The sequence below is a fragment of the Strix uralensis genome, chromosome 3, assembly GCF_047716275.1.
Source record: "Strix uralensis isolate ZFMK-TIS-50842 chromosome 3, bStrUra1, whole genome shotgun sequence".
Lineage (NCBI taxonomy): Eukaryota > Metazoa > Chordata > Aves > Strigiformes > Strigidae > Strix > Strix uralensis.
This window is the reverse complement of record NC_133974.1, coordinates 133,796,386-133,814,392: the sequence shown is the minus strand read 5'-3', so window position 1 is coordinate 133,814,392 and position 18,007 is coordinate 133,796,386. Positions and strand designations below refer to the sequence as shown.

General features: G+C 40.4%; 2 protein-coding genes across 4 annotated transcripts in view; one reads left to right on the top strand and one right to left on the bottom strand.

Moving 5' to 3' along the window:
• VRK2 (VRK serine/threonine kinase 2) overlaps positions 1–16,948 on the top strand; it is a 46,798-nt gene extending 29,850 nt beyond the window's left edge. The window contains exons 9-15 of one of the 3 annotated variants that reach the window (XM_074864498.1): positions 4,762–4,882; positions 7,447–7,505; positions 9,304–9,485; positions 13,469–13,642; positions 13,945–14,151; positions 14,889–14,980; positions 16,412–16,547. In XM_074864498.1, the coding sequence (XP_074720599.1) occupies positions 4,762–4,882; positions 7,447–7,505; positions 9,304–9,485; positions 13,469–13,642; positions 13,945–14,151; positions 14,889–14,960 (815 nt within the window). In that variant the 3' untranslated portion in view covers positions 14,961–14,980; positions 16,412–16,547. Of the gene's footprint in view, positions 1–4,761; positions 4,883–7,446; positions 7,506–9,303; positions 9,486–13,468; positions 13,643–13,944; positions 14,152–14,888; positions 14,981–16,411 lie in introns of all 3 variants that reach the window. The other 2 variants (XM_074864497.1, XM_074864496.1) reach the window with 2 other exon arrangements.
• The window catches only part of FANCL (FA complementation group L), a 31,673-nt gene continuing 30,154 nt past the window's right edge, over positions 16,489–18,007 (bottom strand). The window contains exons 12-14 of the mRNA XM_074864499.1: positions 17,579–17,695; positions 17,210–17,281; positions 16,489–16,750 (exon numbers count right to left, since the gene is read on the bottom strand). Coding sequence (XP_074720600.1) covers positions 16,715–16,750; positions 17,210–17,281; positions 17,579–17,695 — 225 coding nt within the window. The 3' untranslated portion in view covers positions 16,489–16,714. The remainder of the gene's footprint in view (positions 16,751–17,209; positions 17,282–17,578; positions 17,696–18,007) is intronic.

The following is an 18,007-nucleotide window of genomic DNA, read 5'->3' as shown; positions in this document are numbered from 1 at the left end:
GGGACCTGGGGGTGTTGATTGACAGCCAGTTGAACATGAGCCAGCAGTGTGCCCAGGTGGCCAAGAAGGCCAATGGTATCCTGGCTTGTGTCAGCACTAGCGTGGCCAGCAGGGACAGGGAAGGGATCTTACCCCTGTACTCGGCACTGGTGAGGCTGCAGCTCGATGACTGGGTTCAGTTTTGGGCCCCTCACTCCAAAAAGGCCATTGAATGACTCGAGCGTGTCCAGAGAAGGGCAACGGAGCTGGTGCAGGGTCTGGAGCACAGGTCTGATGGGGAGCGGCTGAGGGAACTGGGGGGGTTTAGTCTGGAGAAGAGGAGGCTGAGGGGAGACCTCATCGCCCTCTACAACTCTCTGAAAGGAGGGTGCAGAGAGGGGGGATGAGTCTCTTGAACCAAGAAATAAGCAATAGAACAAAAGGGAATGGCCTCAAGTTGCGCCAGGGCAGGTTTAGACTAGATATTAGGAAGCATTTCTTTGCAGAAGGGGTTGTTGGGCGTTGGAATGGGCTGCCCAGGGCAGGGGGGGAGTCCCCATCCCTGGAGGGGTTGAAGAGTCGGGTTGACCCAGCGCTGAGGGATCTGGTGGAGTTGAGAACTGTCAATGTGAGGTTCATGGTTGGGCTGGAGGATCTTCAAGGTCTTTTCTAACCGCGATGATTCTGTGTGTGATCCAAGATTAAGGGAGAGACACAGGAAAAGTTATTCACTGCCATGTCCCAGACTGATTTCTCTGGAAGAGTTGTAGTCCGGTTGTGGTGACACTGTGTTTGCATTGGATTTTTTTTTTTTTTTTGCAGCATTCTGTGGTGGTGGTTTTCGGTGGGTGCTTCAGCAACATGCCAAGCCAACGGTGCAGAACTGTGCACGAGGGTTGGAGAGTTTGTTCCCGGCCCCCGCTGGCAGTTGCCTTGCCTGAGACTTGGTAACTCTGTACAGAATGGCCTCTAAGCATTAAAATTTATCAAACTTTTAAAATTTAATTATATTTATCTAAACTTTTCCCTGTAGCTACCCACTCTATTCAGTTAGTCACTATCCTGTTGCAGTGCACTCCTCAGACTGACCAGTACCTTGGGAAAGCAATACTTTGTTCTTAGCTTTTTTCTTTTCCTTTCTTCTGCCCCTAATATAGGCACAGGTTTTTGACAATTCCTGTATTTGTCTGTCATCTCAACCTTGAGTTAAACAGTTATATCACTATTAGTTCATTTATTAAAACATTGTGATGATAAATTTTTTAACATAATTCTGTTCCTCCATGGTCATGTTAATACTCCTTTCCTTTATGGGCTTTTGGATTAATGGCTATGGTATGAGTTAGATTTGTTTGTGAATTAACATGAATTTCTATGCTGTAATACCAGTGAGAATTGGAAGTTCCACTGCATGTAGATGCAATATGAGCAACTAAAATGATCCTTTTTATGAAAAGCTTCCAATCTAAAGAAACACTAATGGTGAAATTATAATGTAACAGTGCTAATTAAAAATAATAGAAGAACATTTCATCTGTTACTCGTTAGCCTCCTAGATCTTTACAAAAGGCTTGAGAAAGTTAGCTTAATGGGGCCATAGAGGAAAACTCCCATTTTCACGTGGGTTTCAGATGATATCTTGGGAGCAGTGTAGTTTTGAGAGCATATTGTGGTCAGTGTGATACCATTTATGATCTATTTTGAACTAGTAATCTGAATATAAAATAGGACTCGGATAGCTGCCGAATCCTGTGTACAGAGAAACATTATATATTTTCTTCTCAGGGTGAATTGCTTCAGTTGTGTTATCCTGAGTTATTGTTGAATCCTGTGCCTGCATGTTGAGTACATGTTTGCAGCTTATATAAAACTTCTTATGGCCTAACTCTTGAGTTCATTGACATGGCTGTTAATTCATTAACTTCTGTGGACTTGTTCCTGATTTATCTTGGCAGGAGTGAGGACAGAATCAGGCCTTAAATCTTAAAATTAAAAAATTAAACTATAATGAAAGTATTGTGAAATAAAATATTGCCAACATGTTACCATTAAATAGTATTTCATATGAGATTAAAATAATAATAAAAAAATCTTGGTTAATAGAAAAGCAGAAATCAAATATCTATTAAAAAAGAAAGAAAAAACCCCAAGTTTTTAGTGTCCATAGAAGTAAGATTTTGATTTACATAAGTACTGTTTTGAATGTATACTCTTGTAAAAGTGACAAGTTATCAAGCAGGATTGTTTTATTTTTGCATGACTATCACATTTAAAATGAAGCCAGATTGACTTCTCTGATGTTTATCAATAATTCTTGTAATCTCCAATTGTATTAGTTATTTTTTCAAGTAAACATATAGTTGAAATTTATGTATTAGTGCTTTCTTTGGGTTTAAAAATTATTCCATTGTTCACAGATAATAGTAATTCATTGAAGATCAGTTGAATACTTTTTTTATAAGGATCTAAGTGAATTTAAAAGTTGAGGAAGTTAGCATCTCTAATATTGAGCTGACAAGGTAGCAGAGAAAAAGAATAGGCTAGTACAGTCAAATAATCAAACGTTGACATTTTCATGTGGTTCTATGAAAAACACATGTAAATGTCTTTATGGAGTAACACTTGCAGTGACCTGGGAGATAAAGCGATATGGGAATTTACCATCTCTCTGTAAAACATTTCCCCTTTTATTTTTTAGAGATGTATGGCTTAGTTATAGGTACTCCCCCCTCCCAGCTGACTGCTGTGTCTTTAGGAAGGTATGAGTCAAGCCTTACTTGCACACATCTCCCTCTTTGTGTTGGCTTTGCCCTGGTGTGAGTCTGGAAATGGCTGGAAGATCTGCATGTGTGTGAGAAGGTAATTAGTCATGGCCAAACTGTTAACTGAAGTAAACTTGATTCTCCGGGGACTGTTTTGTCAGAAAGGGAGTTATCTTAGGTTAGCTTCTGAAATCTAATTGACTTAGCATTATTTACAGACTCATATCAATTAGCCTTTCAGTGGAAAAAAGCGGTCCATTGTAATTTTGACAATTTTTCTCAAAAGGCCACTTTCTGGAGCCCATCTTACACGAGCAGGTGCCAGAAAAGCATTGTGTGAAAATTAGAGAATCTGCAATCAAAAATACTGGTTTATATGATTATAATTTGGAATTGCCATAATGGAAAAAGGAGTTGTGAACACATGCGTATGAATGGAATTGTTCCACAGTTAACAGGAGATTTACGGCTGAAGAAATCACTACAGAACAGCAAGTGGTAGAGATTGTGTTTTTATTTTAATATGAGAGCCAAGTCTTGCATTAGGACGTTGCTGAATCTAGTGCAGAAAATAAACGACACCCAAGGGATAGTGCAGCATTCTGTTAGATTGAAGGGCCTTTAATAATCCCATAGTCTAATAGCAGTTAAGATAGAGAATGTATAACAACTAATCTTCTGCTTTTACTATAATGTGTGTACGGTAACAAGAAACAGTTATGATGTGTTGGCACCATAGCTTTTAGCAGATGACTTTGTAAATTAAAAGATAAGTTTGCTGAGTGACTTTCTGGAATTTATTTAATGAAGGCCCATAAAATATGATATCTGTTTACAGCTGGATTAACAGCACTATGCTCAGCTACTAGTCTTTAGGCTAGACAAAAAGTACTGAACAAATCTGAAATCTTCTTTCCTTCCTGAAAAGTGCAAATTCATTTTGGAAAAGCATAAATTTAACTTCCACATCTGCCTTTCTTTAATCACCTTTAACAGTTTCTGGTTTTGCAGATTCCATGTGGTCTTGACTTGCAAACTATAGGCTGCAAGTTAAATGTGTACAAAGAAATATTGCAGCAATCCTGCGTGTTCATTTTTTTCAAGTTTGGGTTCCTCTGAATAGCAGCAAGCAACAGCAATTCTATTAGTATTGCACTTTTTCACCCCTCTTTTTCTTGGAAAAGTCAATCTATAGATTAACTTCAGTTACCTGATTTTCTGCATAGATGATGTTTGAGGATGGGGTTAATTTTTGATTGAGTTATATCTACTGCATTTTTTTTCTGTAGTTAGTGTATCTGTTTTGTGGTGTGCAGAGTGAGTGTAAATTGTTCCTGAAGTAACTTCCTTTTTGGAAGCAGTAGTGGTAAGTTTACAGAGGACTTGCCAAACAGCAAGTGTATTTTAGCCTGTGCTACGACTCTCTAAACAAACAGTCCATGGGAGTTGTAAGCAGACAACCTTGGTGTGTAAATGTACACTAGATGGCAGTTTTGTCCTATCTTCCAAGTTCAAATAGCTCTGGAGGAGAACAGGAAAGGCCATCAGTGTTTAGTCTGCACTCGCAGGGTCCCTGCATGACCAATGTGGACCCCATGGACTTCCTGGAACATGTGTTAGCAATTTAGCAGCAGACATTTATTTCTTTGTTTTACTGCTTGGCTCTTTGAGAAAGTGTTGGTACTCAGTTATGGGCTGTCTGGATCATGTCAGAGGCCGTGGGGATCAAGTCCATGTGACAGGCCAGACTGAGGAAGGATGAAGTTGGAGGAGGTGAGGAAACTGACCCTTACTTCAGCAGTAACAAGTCACTGCCTGTCTGTGGACTGCGGCCAAATGCCGCGGCGTTTTAGGTCTAATACAGCTGAATAAACAAAACACGCTGCCCATTTGGCTTTTTCATATTTCATCAACACTAGTTCAATCAAAGTCTTTTCTATTTCCTAAGAAGAGGTTCTTATTTTTCTTTTTTTTTTTTTTTTTTTCCCCCTTCTTCTGCCCTCTCTCCCCCACATTTTAGCCCCATCCAGACGAGGTGACCTTGAAATCCTTGGCTACTGCATGCTGCAATGGTTATGTGGGAAGCTGCCCTGGGAACAGAACCTGAAGGACCCTGTGGCTGTCCAGACTGCAAAAACAAAGTAAATATAAAATGGCACACGCAAGTACACATGTGCACACACACACCCCACCCTAGAACCCTGAAACGTCCTCATCACTTAACAGAACAGGTCTGAAAAAGACAACTTTACATCGTGTAGAATAGCACCTTACGAGAAAGCCGAAAAAATTTTCCTTAATTGAGCGATCTTAGAAGCAGTTAAAAATGTGAACTCTACGTGCAGATACACCCACTTCCACGTGTTTATGTATGTACTGCTGTAGAGATATGATAAATTCAAATGCGCAGTATGCAGTCATTTTGTCTGCTGTGTGGGCTTTTTAGTACTCTTTTTTTAAAGAAAACATTTGTGAATTAGTGCAGGCCTTATTGCACATGCAGAAGGTGGTTGTGTGTTTCCATTCAACTTCGTGGGTGCTTTATAGAGACTATAGTACAAACATCTCTTGGAAGTTTTTCCACATGTGCATTCAATTTATTTCACTTTCTATATGATACTATTTTTCAGATGGGTTTATGTAGGTTTTTAATGTTATATAAGCCTACTGCCGTTACAAACAATTAAATACCAAGATACTAAAGAACTTGATTAAAATCTTTCTTTTTTCCCAGCATGACTCATTTAGAGCTTACTAAAGCAACAGTGTGTTAGTGTTTCTTTCTCTGCTTTCACAGTTGGGACTTGAGAGAGTTAATTGCATGTGGTACAGTGTAGCCTGTAGAAGGCTATACAGAAGAGTAGTTACCCATAAACGTAACATCACAATTGGAGGAGGCAGCAAACTTTTAAGTAGGGCAAGTCACAACAGAGGTACACAATAGGGATAGCTGATCCACAGAAATCAATCTGCAAATTCAGTGTGGCATCGGCTCTCAACAGAGAAAAAGGTTAGCCTGCAGCCTGTGGATAATACAGATTGCATCTGTAAATGTTGACATCGTACGTTATGTTTAATATTTCTCCTTTAGAAGTTCTGATCATTACGCAACCCCCTGCAAGGTAACACTTACACAATTCAATGTTAAATCAATTTAATCAATCAAGCTGCTTCACTAATGCCTCACTAATTCTCCCCTTGCGGTTAACCCTTAGATTGCTAGCTTGTTCAGGATGCCAAGCAAACAGATGCTTCGAGGAAACGCACAGAAAATGATACTGATGCCATTGATCAGAAATAGCCTGTTAGTCTAATGAATTACGTTCTTGGTATTAAATAACTTGCCCAGGTCATCGCCTTTTATTTATCTTAATTTTCAGTGCCAATACTGTTTTCAAAGGCCAGAAATAGACATCTGGATAGATGTGTGTATGTACCCAGTTGCTCATAAGTTAATACAGCAGCACAGTTGAATCACTTCTGAGCGTGCCAGTCCTTTGCTGCAGAGGCTGTGTGATGGTGAAGAAGGGGCTGGGCCTGGAAGGTGGGGTGTAGTTGAAAGCAGGACCTCCAGTGCTGTCGTTCACCAGTTGCCTCATTCTCTCATCCCTTCACTACGAGTTCAGTCTTTTCTCCCAGTAATGCTGGGGCAGTGAGGCAGCTGTGCCAAAGCTTTGGGCATTAGTAAGGGGGTATTTAAGGGCTGCTGGTATATTTGAGTTTAGAAATGTTCACACCGTGCTATAATTGGAGGAGATTCCATTTGAGTTGGAATTTGTGCCAGATTACAGGAAGATTTTAATGTTTAAATGTTTTTATTTCCCCAAAACTGAAACCCCTACTTCAGATACTAAACAACAAATTACTGAGTTGAAGGTTATTAGCTGATGTACTGCAACTGTATGCGTTTGGGAAAACATCCTGTTACTTACTGATGGAGCTTTATGACTCCTTCAAACAAACAGAAAGGATCCTGTAAGAGTATTAACAGCTAGACTGAACTAACAGATTTCAATTACTTAGGAGATCTAACTAACAGATTTCACTTAGGAGATCATCTGGGGTCATGCCTGCACGAAGATGAGAGCTGGCATTACTTTGCCTGTTTTTAGGGTGCGATTGATTCTGAGCTCCAGCGTCCTTCGCTATTTCTGTTTCTGGGTAGATGGAAAGTACATCTGTGGCCCCGCTCTTCAGTTTATGAAGTGCATGGGACTTCAGGTCATTTAACCTCCCTCTCCCCTTTTGTCCCTGCCATGCCTGCTTGTAATTTTGACAGCCATCACCCAGCTGCCTGTGAGCTACATGGCAGAAAGAATCTGATGCTAAATGACCCCTAGGCTGCCCAGAACTGCTTCTTAAATTCCAAAATACAAATATTAATCATTAAGCTGACATCAGAACAAGCCATCTCAGCTCAAAGGATTTTTATTTTTCTTTCTAGAAAGCTTAAAACATCTACAAAGAAAAAGTTAAAGTACAGGCTTTAGCTGTAAGCCTGGTCTTGGTGAAATCAGCAGTCTCCAAAGAGTTAAAAATGTAGCTGGGAAGAGGAGATTTTGTTTTAAAAGCAGTACTGTGAATCATTAGCTATCCCGGAGGTCCACTCCCTTTGGAATTGAGACTTGCTGTCTTCCTAAATCCCAAATGAAGAATCACCTGCTTCAAAACCACATTAAATTCTTGCACTCTCATGTTGTTCCAGACTTATGGATGAGCTCCCACGTTCAGTGATGGAATGGGATTCTTCTGGAAGCAGCTGTGGTAAGTGTACTCGTACTGCGTACCAGATAGCTCTTTAGCCTGTTAGAAAAAACACTGAAACGTCTTGCTCTGTTTGGAAGAGGCAGAAGGTAAGTAACACAAGTTTAACAAAGTCTTCAGTTTAAAATCTTAAATGTAATTGCTAAGTTTTGCACCTTAGGGCAGATGCCTTCACCAGGCCTGAGCCCATGCAGTGTTACCAGGCTCTGGTTTTAGGGTGAAATATAGCACGCAAGCAGGAGTCCTCCTTGAGTCAAGCCCCTGAAATGGAGCCTGCGTGAACCACTCTGGCACAAACGTGGCCAGCAGAAGGGTTCAGCCTCCAGTGTCTGTCGTTAGCTGCTAACACAGGAGTTACGTAATACTCATTGGTAGGTTATATGTCACGCTCATTAATTCCGGGTGCAGTTTAATTGAACTAATAGTTCTGGTTTCAGTGGAGCTGGATCAGGCCCTTCATGTACAAGCTTACTGTATTTTAAGCATTTTTAGCTTAAAGGCTTGTTTACTGCGAGGGGAGAAGGTAAATTTCTGGATGCTGTCAAATGCTGGTCGCTCTGCAATAAATGATTCTTGATGCTTACTGATACAGGATACTCGGGATACTTAATGCTTTTATTGCAGGAACTCTTTTTCTGCTGCTTTCCTGCATTATCCCATAAACAAGTACTAAGTAGCTGAAATAGACATTGAGGGCTAAATTTTCAGCCCCAGTGTGTGGTAGTATAAAAATCTTGATCAGTCTCATCTGTGATGTATGGCATAGAGTGACATAAGGGATCTTTAGCCATATGTAACGCGAGGTGTTAGGAAGCAGTGACTATCTTAGCAACAGAAGTAGCTGTTAGTATGGAAATAGTAAGCAACTGTCTGCAAAAGGTTTATTGCTTAGTATTCAGAGTTAGAAAAAGCAAATGAATGGACAGTTTGTCTTGTCATATGTTTCCTCCTTCACTGAAATACAAAAGTAACCCAGGGAAAACACCAAACTTCCTTCAAAGGTCTGTATCTATTTTTGATTTATTCACTTATTTTCATAGCATTTCTGTACTGGAATTATTGGAACGCCTTGTGTATTACAGAAAGTGTATTCATGGTGTGTATACATATTTAACAAACCTTTACTTCTGGGATTTTTCTGGATGCTAATATCTCCAGTTTTAGGGTATACTTGGGTCATCAGCTGAAAGAAAAGGTTGATCCCCCCCATATGTGTTTCCTAATAGCATAATTTCTGATCATTCAGTGGTTTCCCTGTTTCTGAAGTCACTCTATAATGATAGCAAAAGAATGCTGCTGTTAGACCCTTTTAGGAAGTAATCTCAAAATCAATATTTGTCCAATTAGAAGCAAAAAAAAAAGTTGCTTTTCTCCAAAGCATTCAAAATATAATATCTATGCAGATTAAAATAGTGTTGTTGAGGGTAGTTAATAATTAGAGGGGTATTATGATCTATCAAGTATAAAATACTTGTGTTTTACACAGAACTATCAATATTTGTCGATAAAGTATTTTGATTAATTTTTATAGGCAGGTAGCTTTCGGTACTATACGAATTAGTGCATGAGCATAACAAGACATAGCAGTTAAGGGATCGCTTGTTTATCCAAGTCTATCTTTTCCTTTTCTCATCTGAAAAAGACAAGATATTGTCAGTTCTGTGTTTTGAGTGTGTCTTCAGCTGAAATTGTGTCATCTTGTTTGGCAATGCAGGATTGGCATCCCTTTTGGAATGAAAATCTTACTGAAGTTCTAGGTCTACACCAAGTGAAATTTACATTAAAATATGCTCCGCAGGTGAAATAGCCAAGTTTTTGGCATGTGTCTATGGCTTAGCTTATGATGAGAAGCCAAAGTACCAAGTGCTCAAGAAAATCCTGCTGGATGGGCTGGAGTCAAGTGGAGCTCGCTACGATGGCCCTCTGGAATTTTCCGCTGCAGCACGCACGCGGGATCACTGTGCTGCTAAAGTGTCCAAAGTAAGTAAGACAGTTCTGGGATTATTTCTGACATCGCCTGCTTGATTGTTGCCTTTTCTTTTGGAGAAGAGGAAATAGTTTAAGACCTCAAAATGAGACTGACACAGCAGTTCTTTTGCCTTAAATACACCATGTTTGTTAATTCCCGTTTCCCCTGGCTTTGCTAAAAACTGGGATGTCAACCCTTAAGGAGGAAGAACTGTCATGAGTCCTTTTGACCTACAGCCTCTCACTTCAAAGCAGTAGGTCTGCAGAGAATGATTTACTTTCAGGATAATGGGCAAGTCAAGGACTTTGTTCACTAACATCTTGAAGACCAGCCTGAATGCCAGGTTTTTCCTTCGTTCCAGATTAAAAGCGAAGTTACCTTTATTAGTGAAAGCGTTTAATTCATTTTCTTGCTTTCAAACTGTTCTTTGTCGTTTGCCTTTATACTCCTGCAGCCACTAATGTGGAGGAGGTATTATTCTGGGATTTAACTGTGTTATTGGTATGCGGCGCTATGCGATGCGCTAACGCAGCGTTTTAAAACTGACAGCTCTCGTGTTATATTTTCCTGTTGTACTTCTAAGTCTGAAACGATACAGTTAATAAAACCATGTTTTAATAAGTGGAGATTGAGGTAATTAGCAGTCTTGCTGGACGTGCTGTGAAATGTCAGTCCCATCATACCTCTGCCTCGAAACTCCCCGTATGCAAAAGCCCTGTTTCTGTCTCTGATGCGTGTGCAATAAGGCAGGGTCAGGGGACCATTCATTTTTAATATTTCTGGTGAACTTTGGACCATCACAAGTGTACGTGAGCCAAGAATGCAGGATGCAAACTAATGTGACTGATAGGCTGCTAGATGAATGGTGATTCAAGTATCAGTGCACAGATGGTTCTGATTTGCTGAGTTTTGTAGCTGCTGCAACTGAAGACATAAAATATCCTTCTAGTCATAAATTAGCTCTTTGGAAGCAAAACCTTGGCACCAGAGCTTTACAACCTTCAATTAGTAGGGAAAGAAGTATTTGAATGACTGTGGTATTGACATCTGTAGGCCTGCATAGTAATCATTCCTAATAGAAGAGAATATCTGTTTGAGGGGGTTTTGCATGGCTAATTAACCACCAGTGAGAATATGTAATTTTTTCATGATCTCCTGATTGTCACCTTTCTCTCATGATACAATTACATTTTATTGTAGCAAGTGCCTCACAAACCAATTGTCAGCACTATTTACGTATTACGGAAGGCAGAACAAAAGTTCATGTTTAATAAAAAGGCACTGGGTTTTGATCTTGGTAATTACAGATACTTATTTTAGCAATTTTACTGACTTTTCTGGTTATATCACTTTTTTTTTCTTTTAACAAAAACAAAAGCTGTTCCAGTGACAGTATTTCTTGTGCTGTGATGGTGACCACTTTGTCCTCACTACTCTGAGCAGCTTTTTTTAAAGTTTGTACAGTTTTCTGAGCTGAATTGAAATATCAGGTAGCTGTTAACTGATCTCCAGCTGATCCTGTTGGATCTCTAGTTCACAAGAGTCTTAGATTTCTTAGAGTCAGATACTGAATAGTAAATCTATTTTCTTCTTATTGCCTGCCTAAGACTTGACAGTATGCTGGCATAAAAGATGATCCTGACCTTCCAGGCCGTAAAAGCTGCTGTAGCACTTGCTGTTTGCAAGTGCACAACCCCACTGAAAAATCCATGAGTGAGGAGTGTCAGTTATCAGCACTCCTGTGCTGCAGGACTAAGCAGAATTGGTTTTGATGGCCAAGAACAAGATCAGAGAGAGAGAGAGAGTATGTCTGCATATTACTGAATCTTGGCGCCTGCCATCACTTTTTCAGAGAAATGTCTAATGTTGAAGGTCTTGCTTCTTGGAGTAAGTAAGAATGCTAGCACTGCTCCAGTGATCACCTATTTTTTTGAGGATGTTTCTTCAGCCAGTTCTGCTGATTACATGAGCAAGTTTCCTGTAATGTTCACTGCAAGACAGCTGCAGAAAGGAAATTTCTAGGGTTATTCAGAGGACTTAAGGAGCTTTTAAATACAAGTACAGAGAGCAGAGAACTGAACTTTCTCTAAATTTATTGTTCTTCTCAGAAAATCCGCTTTTTCAATCTGTGGTTATTGGCTGTGGAGGATATTCCAGGCCTGGTGCGCTTTGGTGCTACAGTCCTGACAAAGTGTGGGATGACAGGCAGGCGCTTCCCACTGCATCTCTTCACGGCACTGCCGGTAGTTATCCTAGGTCTGACTCTTTTCATCTCCGCATTCCCTTTCCACCTCTCCTTTTATTCACCAAACACTTCTCCCATTAAAGAGGCAACCGAAGAATAGTGGGAGCCACTACAAACAGTCCACTGGCTCCTCGCTTCTTGCTTACGAGCAGAGTGTGACTCCAGGTGACCTGTCTGATTCCACCTGTACCGGTTTGGTACACAGGAAAGGGCTGATTTGGGGTTAATTCCTTTCTGAGGACCAGTAAACACCTGTAAGTACCAAGAAGGGGATCCTGTAACACTAACTCCTTGAAGATGACGTGCTGAGGAATTGCTACAGATGCAGCTCCCAGCATCGTGCATGTTGAGGTGAAATAAAAGCATAGCAGTGGTTCCATCCTGGTTTTGTTTCAACTGCGCGCCCAACATAGGTGATAAAATATTAATTGCGTTCATTTCAGGTTTTTTTTTTAGCACCGGACAAATAGTTCCAGCTTTTTCACCTGTGGTAAAAGTACTAGCATTAGGGCCAAATGAAGTACAGTAAGGCCAGCTGACTACTTGGTAGATTTTCTAGAGCTCACATTAAAAAATAACGACATCGATACCAACCTGTAATTTTTCTTAGTGTGGCATATGGTAATTTTTAGACAAATATTTTCACGAGCGCTGTAAGTCGTGTTTCAAGCGTGACATAGTCGTTCTGCAAAGATACCAGAGCTGGCTGTTGACACGCCGAGCAGTTCTTGTGTGGGGCCGTGACCAGAGGAAACGGGCTGGGCCCCTGCATTCAGGTGACTCTTGGCGTGGCACCACACCTCACCTGTGCTGCTCCGTTTCTCGGGGCTACCTACGGTGTTATGTCTCTTCTGAAACTAGCTCGAGTTGTTCAGAACAGATACATCTTTATGTTCCTAAGCATTAATAATTTTCACAGAGCAGAACTAGGGATTATGTTCTTAAAAGGTGTTTTGGATTAAGCAGTACGTGAAGTGCCTACTGGCACTTTCAACGGTCTTTAGTTTGTGCTGTTTGTATCTCCTGTATGTATTTAATTTGCAGTATAAAAAAGCAGCCCATTATTTCTTTTTTAGCTGCTATATTCAGATACAGCTGCTGCATAGAGGACCATATGCAAACATTACAGTTACAGAGTTATTAGTGTGCCAGAAGTACCAAAGGCATGTGGCATACAGCCTGTGTTTTGGCTACATTTGTCTTCCAAGTTACAAAAGCCAAAAACAGACATCATTTGATACTTAGTGCTTAGAGCAGCACTGGAAGAAACTTGCATTAACTCCTGCAACTATTCACCGTGTGTTCCCCATTTACATTTTAGAAGACTGTAAAAGAATATAAGCCTTAACTCTTAAATTAGATTACCCGAGTCAGAGGACTTGGCGATTATCTTTCTTCAGAGAGTTTTGCATTTGACTCAGTCCAGTGCTAGGAGATGCGTTCAGCTCTACTTGTTAATGAAACAAACAGTGACTTATTGGCATCATTCCCAATAATGGTTATTAGTGAATGTTCTGAAATGTGTAACTGAAGTTTATTTTATAGCATACTTCCCAAATAGAGCATAGCTCTAACTTTCTGTGCTTTGAAGAAGACATTTATTGATAATTAAAATGCTAAAACCAATTCTGTTGAGAAAGATAAAAGCTTACTCTCGTTCTGTGTTCTCGGTACTGAAGAGGGAGCATTTTTCTTTCTAAAATACTGACTTTTTTTCACAATACTAAATTGTTCACTGTACATCAACAGGTTCGCTTACCAAAGCCTGTGCCAAAACCAGTTCAGCAGACACAAAAAAAGATGGAAAGTGAAGAATACGTCTGTCAAAACAAGGCCTGTACTGGGGTAACAGGCAAACAACTCCAAGATGAAGAAAAGCCCAGTCAGTTAACCAGGAAGCTTCACCAAATGGAGCCTCAGCAGGTGAGGGTTTGGGCGCTGCAGTACCACGTGGTATCTCCTGGGAGTTTGTCTGCTCCGTTAGCTCAGTGTCCAGCTTCTGGGGTGGGCAAGGGAGAAAAGGGCTTGAAAAACGCCACGAGCTCTGCCTCAGACTCCCAAAGTGGGCAGGTGCTATCCTAAACTTAAAACTCACAAGAGTTTCTTGTGTAGCCCAGGACTGCAAACAGGGCACAGTCATTGCCCGCTGCCTGTCTCAACCCGGACAGGTCCAAGTATCAGAAGGGTACCTGGGAGAGTTTTGAACCTTACTGACTTCTTTTCAGGGTGCAGAATTACTGCCTGTCCACCGGCGGCTTCGCTCACCAAGGTCTTCACTGAAACCAGGGCACCAGAAGCAAAACATGCTCCGGGAGGAAGGAGAGAACTGCCTAAGTGGGCCCCACGCGCAGGTAACACGCCGGCAATTCCAGGCTGAAGAGAAGCCAGGTAGAATTTATGCTACAACTCAGGAGCCCGACCACCCACAAAAGGTGAGATTGTTGGTCTTACCTCAGAACAGTCGTGGCCCCCTGTGAAAGAAAAATCAGCTTTTCTAAAAATAAGAGTAAACCCCCCCCGCCCCCAAGAAAGCCTAAATCAACTCGATGCAAACTAGGTGTTTGCCACAAACACTAAAAGTTTGGGTGTAGTCGCATGGTTATACTATTCCCAAACTACCACTCCCAATTTTTTATTTATAGTTTGAAAGTAAAGCAGCGCACTTCAATACTGCACCAGTGTGCAGATAGAACTGTTGGGAAACCAACAATCTCTGGTTCTGAACCTTGTTGTTTCCTTGGGAAAAGCTTTCAGTAGTTTCCTTTCCTACATAGTGGAAAACTTCGTAGCACTCTTTAATGAAGTTCTTAAATTCTGACACTTTAAGCTGAGGATTTTAGTAATTAACTAACTCACCTCAAATATTATTGGTAATTTACTGTGTAAAAGGGTTGAATGAATGTATGCAGTCTTATTCTTCAACTGTACATGAAAAAAATGGATAAAACCATCAAGGTTTTAGTAAAAATAATGCAGAATGAAGTACATCTTAGTAATCACACTGCTCCTTTTCTATGGAGTTTTAAGTATATTTTAACAAACAGATTCTACCCTGTTTTTCTTTTATAGAGAAAAATAACTTGTTAAATGAGGACAAGTTCTAATAAGCACAAAAATGCAACTTTAAAGATAGCTTTATTATTAATCCAGAATTCTTTGCTTCAAGCAGTCTGCTGATCACTGCCGGGAGACTCTGGTACAAGCTGGGAGAGTGAAGCAGAAAAAGCACAGCTGTACCTGAGAGCATCAGGCAGTAAAGTGGTGAGCAGAACAATTTTTGGAGATGTTTTGGCTGATAGCAAGGTAGACATATTCCGAAAAGTCTCTGGAGTTCTGACACAACAGTGACTCAAAGTAACAAATACAACGTAACATGAAGGATATTCCAGGGCTATTTCCTAGTCCTCCAATGTGAAATTTAAAAGATAGTAGCTGAAAAAGATAGCAAATTTCTCCCACAAATCTCATCCCTCTACTTACTTTGTGTAAAAGCCACTTTAGTCCTAAGAAAGCAGATCTGGAAAGAGACACATTTAGGTTCCCAACATGACAGAGGGAGAAAAAGAGCTGGTGTAACTTCCCTTGTTTACCTGAACAGCACATAGTACAGGTGGTAGATTATGACAGCAGAAAGTAACATGGGGATTTGTGTTTCCCTCCTGTTTGTAGGAGGAAGGGAAAGTACATTTTTACAGAAAAGGGACCAATTGCTGGTCCCATATTTAGATGAGATTTGTGGTCTGATTTAGTCTGCATCTATGTAGAATAGGTCTGTGGTACTCACTATTATTAATAATAAGGGAGAGTTAAAATGGATGACAGACAACATTTAAGATACTTAAATGAGAAACTGGAAAAGGGAAAAAAGGCAGGATTGTGTTAATTTCATTTTGCAAACTTCCTCTCAATTCCTTTCGCGTAATTTAGGAGATGGGTAAAGGAAAGGTATACAGGAAATTTTAGAGGTTATGAAAATTCAGGAGCATTCTTAAGGCACAAAGCAGGGAAGAACCCAATGGTTCAGGCAGGAAGTAGAGAGGTGAGAGGCTGTCAGGCAGCCCCCAGAGAGCAAGTCCAAACACATTTTTCTAAGGGACAGTGGAAAATGTGGTCAAGTCTTGGGATATGTGGGAAACAGAATCATCATGTTTAGGGATTCCTGTCAGAGATGGAGATCAAAATGGTAAGCTAAGGATGACACTGCTTCTGGAGATGTAAAACACCCCCAAACACCACCCTATCCCCCCAGAACAAACCCCACACTACCAGCATATTCATGCTGTCTGTGAGAAATCAGGAGAATTTTAGCTTTGCTATGAAAGGCAAAAACTTACACACATTAAAATGGCAAATCAAACTTCAGAGTAACGGCCAGGGTTGCCAGGACAAAACTTTATTGGCAGGAACACTTTAAAGACTTGATATATTAACATTTTTGGAAACAAGTTACAGATATAGAAGAATTTCAGCTGACTTCAGTAATAAATATAGAGTATGTCTCTTTAGAAGGTCTGTAATCACATCTAATGTTATACACTTAATATACAGTACACTCACACTGCAAATTCTGGTGTTAAGACTTTGTAAGAATTGCATTGCATTCTCTAGGATAACTGAAATACCTAGATGGCATCTTTGTTTCTTCCTGTTCATCTCACTTACTCAATATTGTTTATTGTTTTTTTCCTGCAGAGAGACACTGCAAGGGAATTACCACCATTCGACCCCCACGCAATATTCCCAGAATCCAAAAAGAAACACGATCAACTTTTAACTGCAGATCATCCAGGTTCACTGCAAGAAACTGGTTCTGACAGCACTAGTCCCTCTGTCTCTGTTCTAGTTAAGCTCGCATTTACTGACGAAACGTACCACTACACTATAGCTATACTCGTACTTCTGCTACTAATATTACTTTCCTTGTATTTTCTTTGATGTCACTGTTTCAATGTCTTCAGTCTAAGTGCAGCGGTGTTGCCAGCCCGCAGGTTTTTCTCAGAGTTTCTTCCCTGAAGATTTCAGTGTTAGTGGCTTGGAAAAGATTTTTTAAAATAATACTGTCAGTATCTTTTAAAGGCAAGTTCTCTTAAAACGCTTCAAATCTGCACTCAATAGTTCTGGATACACCAAACTGTTTGTACAAGGCTGTTTTGTGTTATGGATGGTGGGATTCTTTTTTCTTTTGGAAACTGGACCCTTTGCAATATTAAAAAAGTGTCCTGAAATCCAGTGGGGTGTGATATTTAATTACTGTGACACTAGTATGTCGATAACTGGTGAGTAGCTGTCTTTATACTGTTTCAGAAAACCTTTAGTTAAATACTAACGCATTAAATGCATGGGAGTTTAGTTTTCTTCTCTTTCTTCTAATGTGTAAAGAGGAGATAGTAGCCACGTATTCAGTTTTACAACAGACGTTGTTAGTTTCTGCTTTTATCTAAGCTACCACACAGTTTAGTTCAATCCCTCATTTCCATTGCATTTCCTTACCTTATTACAATAGGGACATTCACCAAAGATGACGTTAAAACTCTGTCTGCTAGAAGGAAGACCTTGTAGCCACTGCAACACAAGTCAGAGCATTAAAATTCACATTTGTTTCATAACAAATTCAAGAAGGATCTATTTTCAGGAGTGTTCCTCCGATCAGCATCTGCCATGGTGCGTGTTCAAGGCAGAGTCTAAGCACAACATGAGGCAGGCTCTGTTCTGCAGGGAGGGGATAAGACAACAAGAGGAAGCCCAGTGACTTGTAGCACCCCTGAAAGGATATTGCTTCATCTGAAATGCAAGGGGGTGATGCTTATTTTCTAGAATCTGCGAGTTAGCGAGCAAAGTTTGTCCCATTAGTTACTTCACCTCGTACAGGCAAGCCTGGTGAAAGGGTTGGCCGCAGCGGGGGTCATCACACACTTGATCGGGAGCAGCGCCGGCGAGGCGATAGGCGTAGCAGATTCCACAGTCCTTAGCAAAATCCTTAAAACACAACAGCGTTTAGCTTCCAGTACAACTGAATGGAACAAATAGGGCTGGTACCACATCTTCATCTATTTGTCTTTGCTTTGCGTTTCTTTGTTGCTTAGAATGAGTAAATGTCTTTGCCTTCAATACATGTTTACACCATATCACGTGAAGAAGGAGAGAGGCTGCCAGATGTACAGGACTTGACTAGGTCCTACTTGATCCTCTCACTGCATTACATCTAGTTTGACAAGTGTTTTCTTACTCTTGGGCCCTATTGTTTCTTTCTTATTAAACACAATGATTTGTCATTACATTTGGACATTA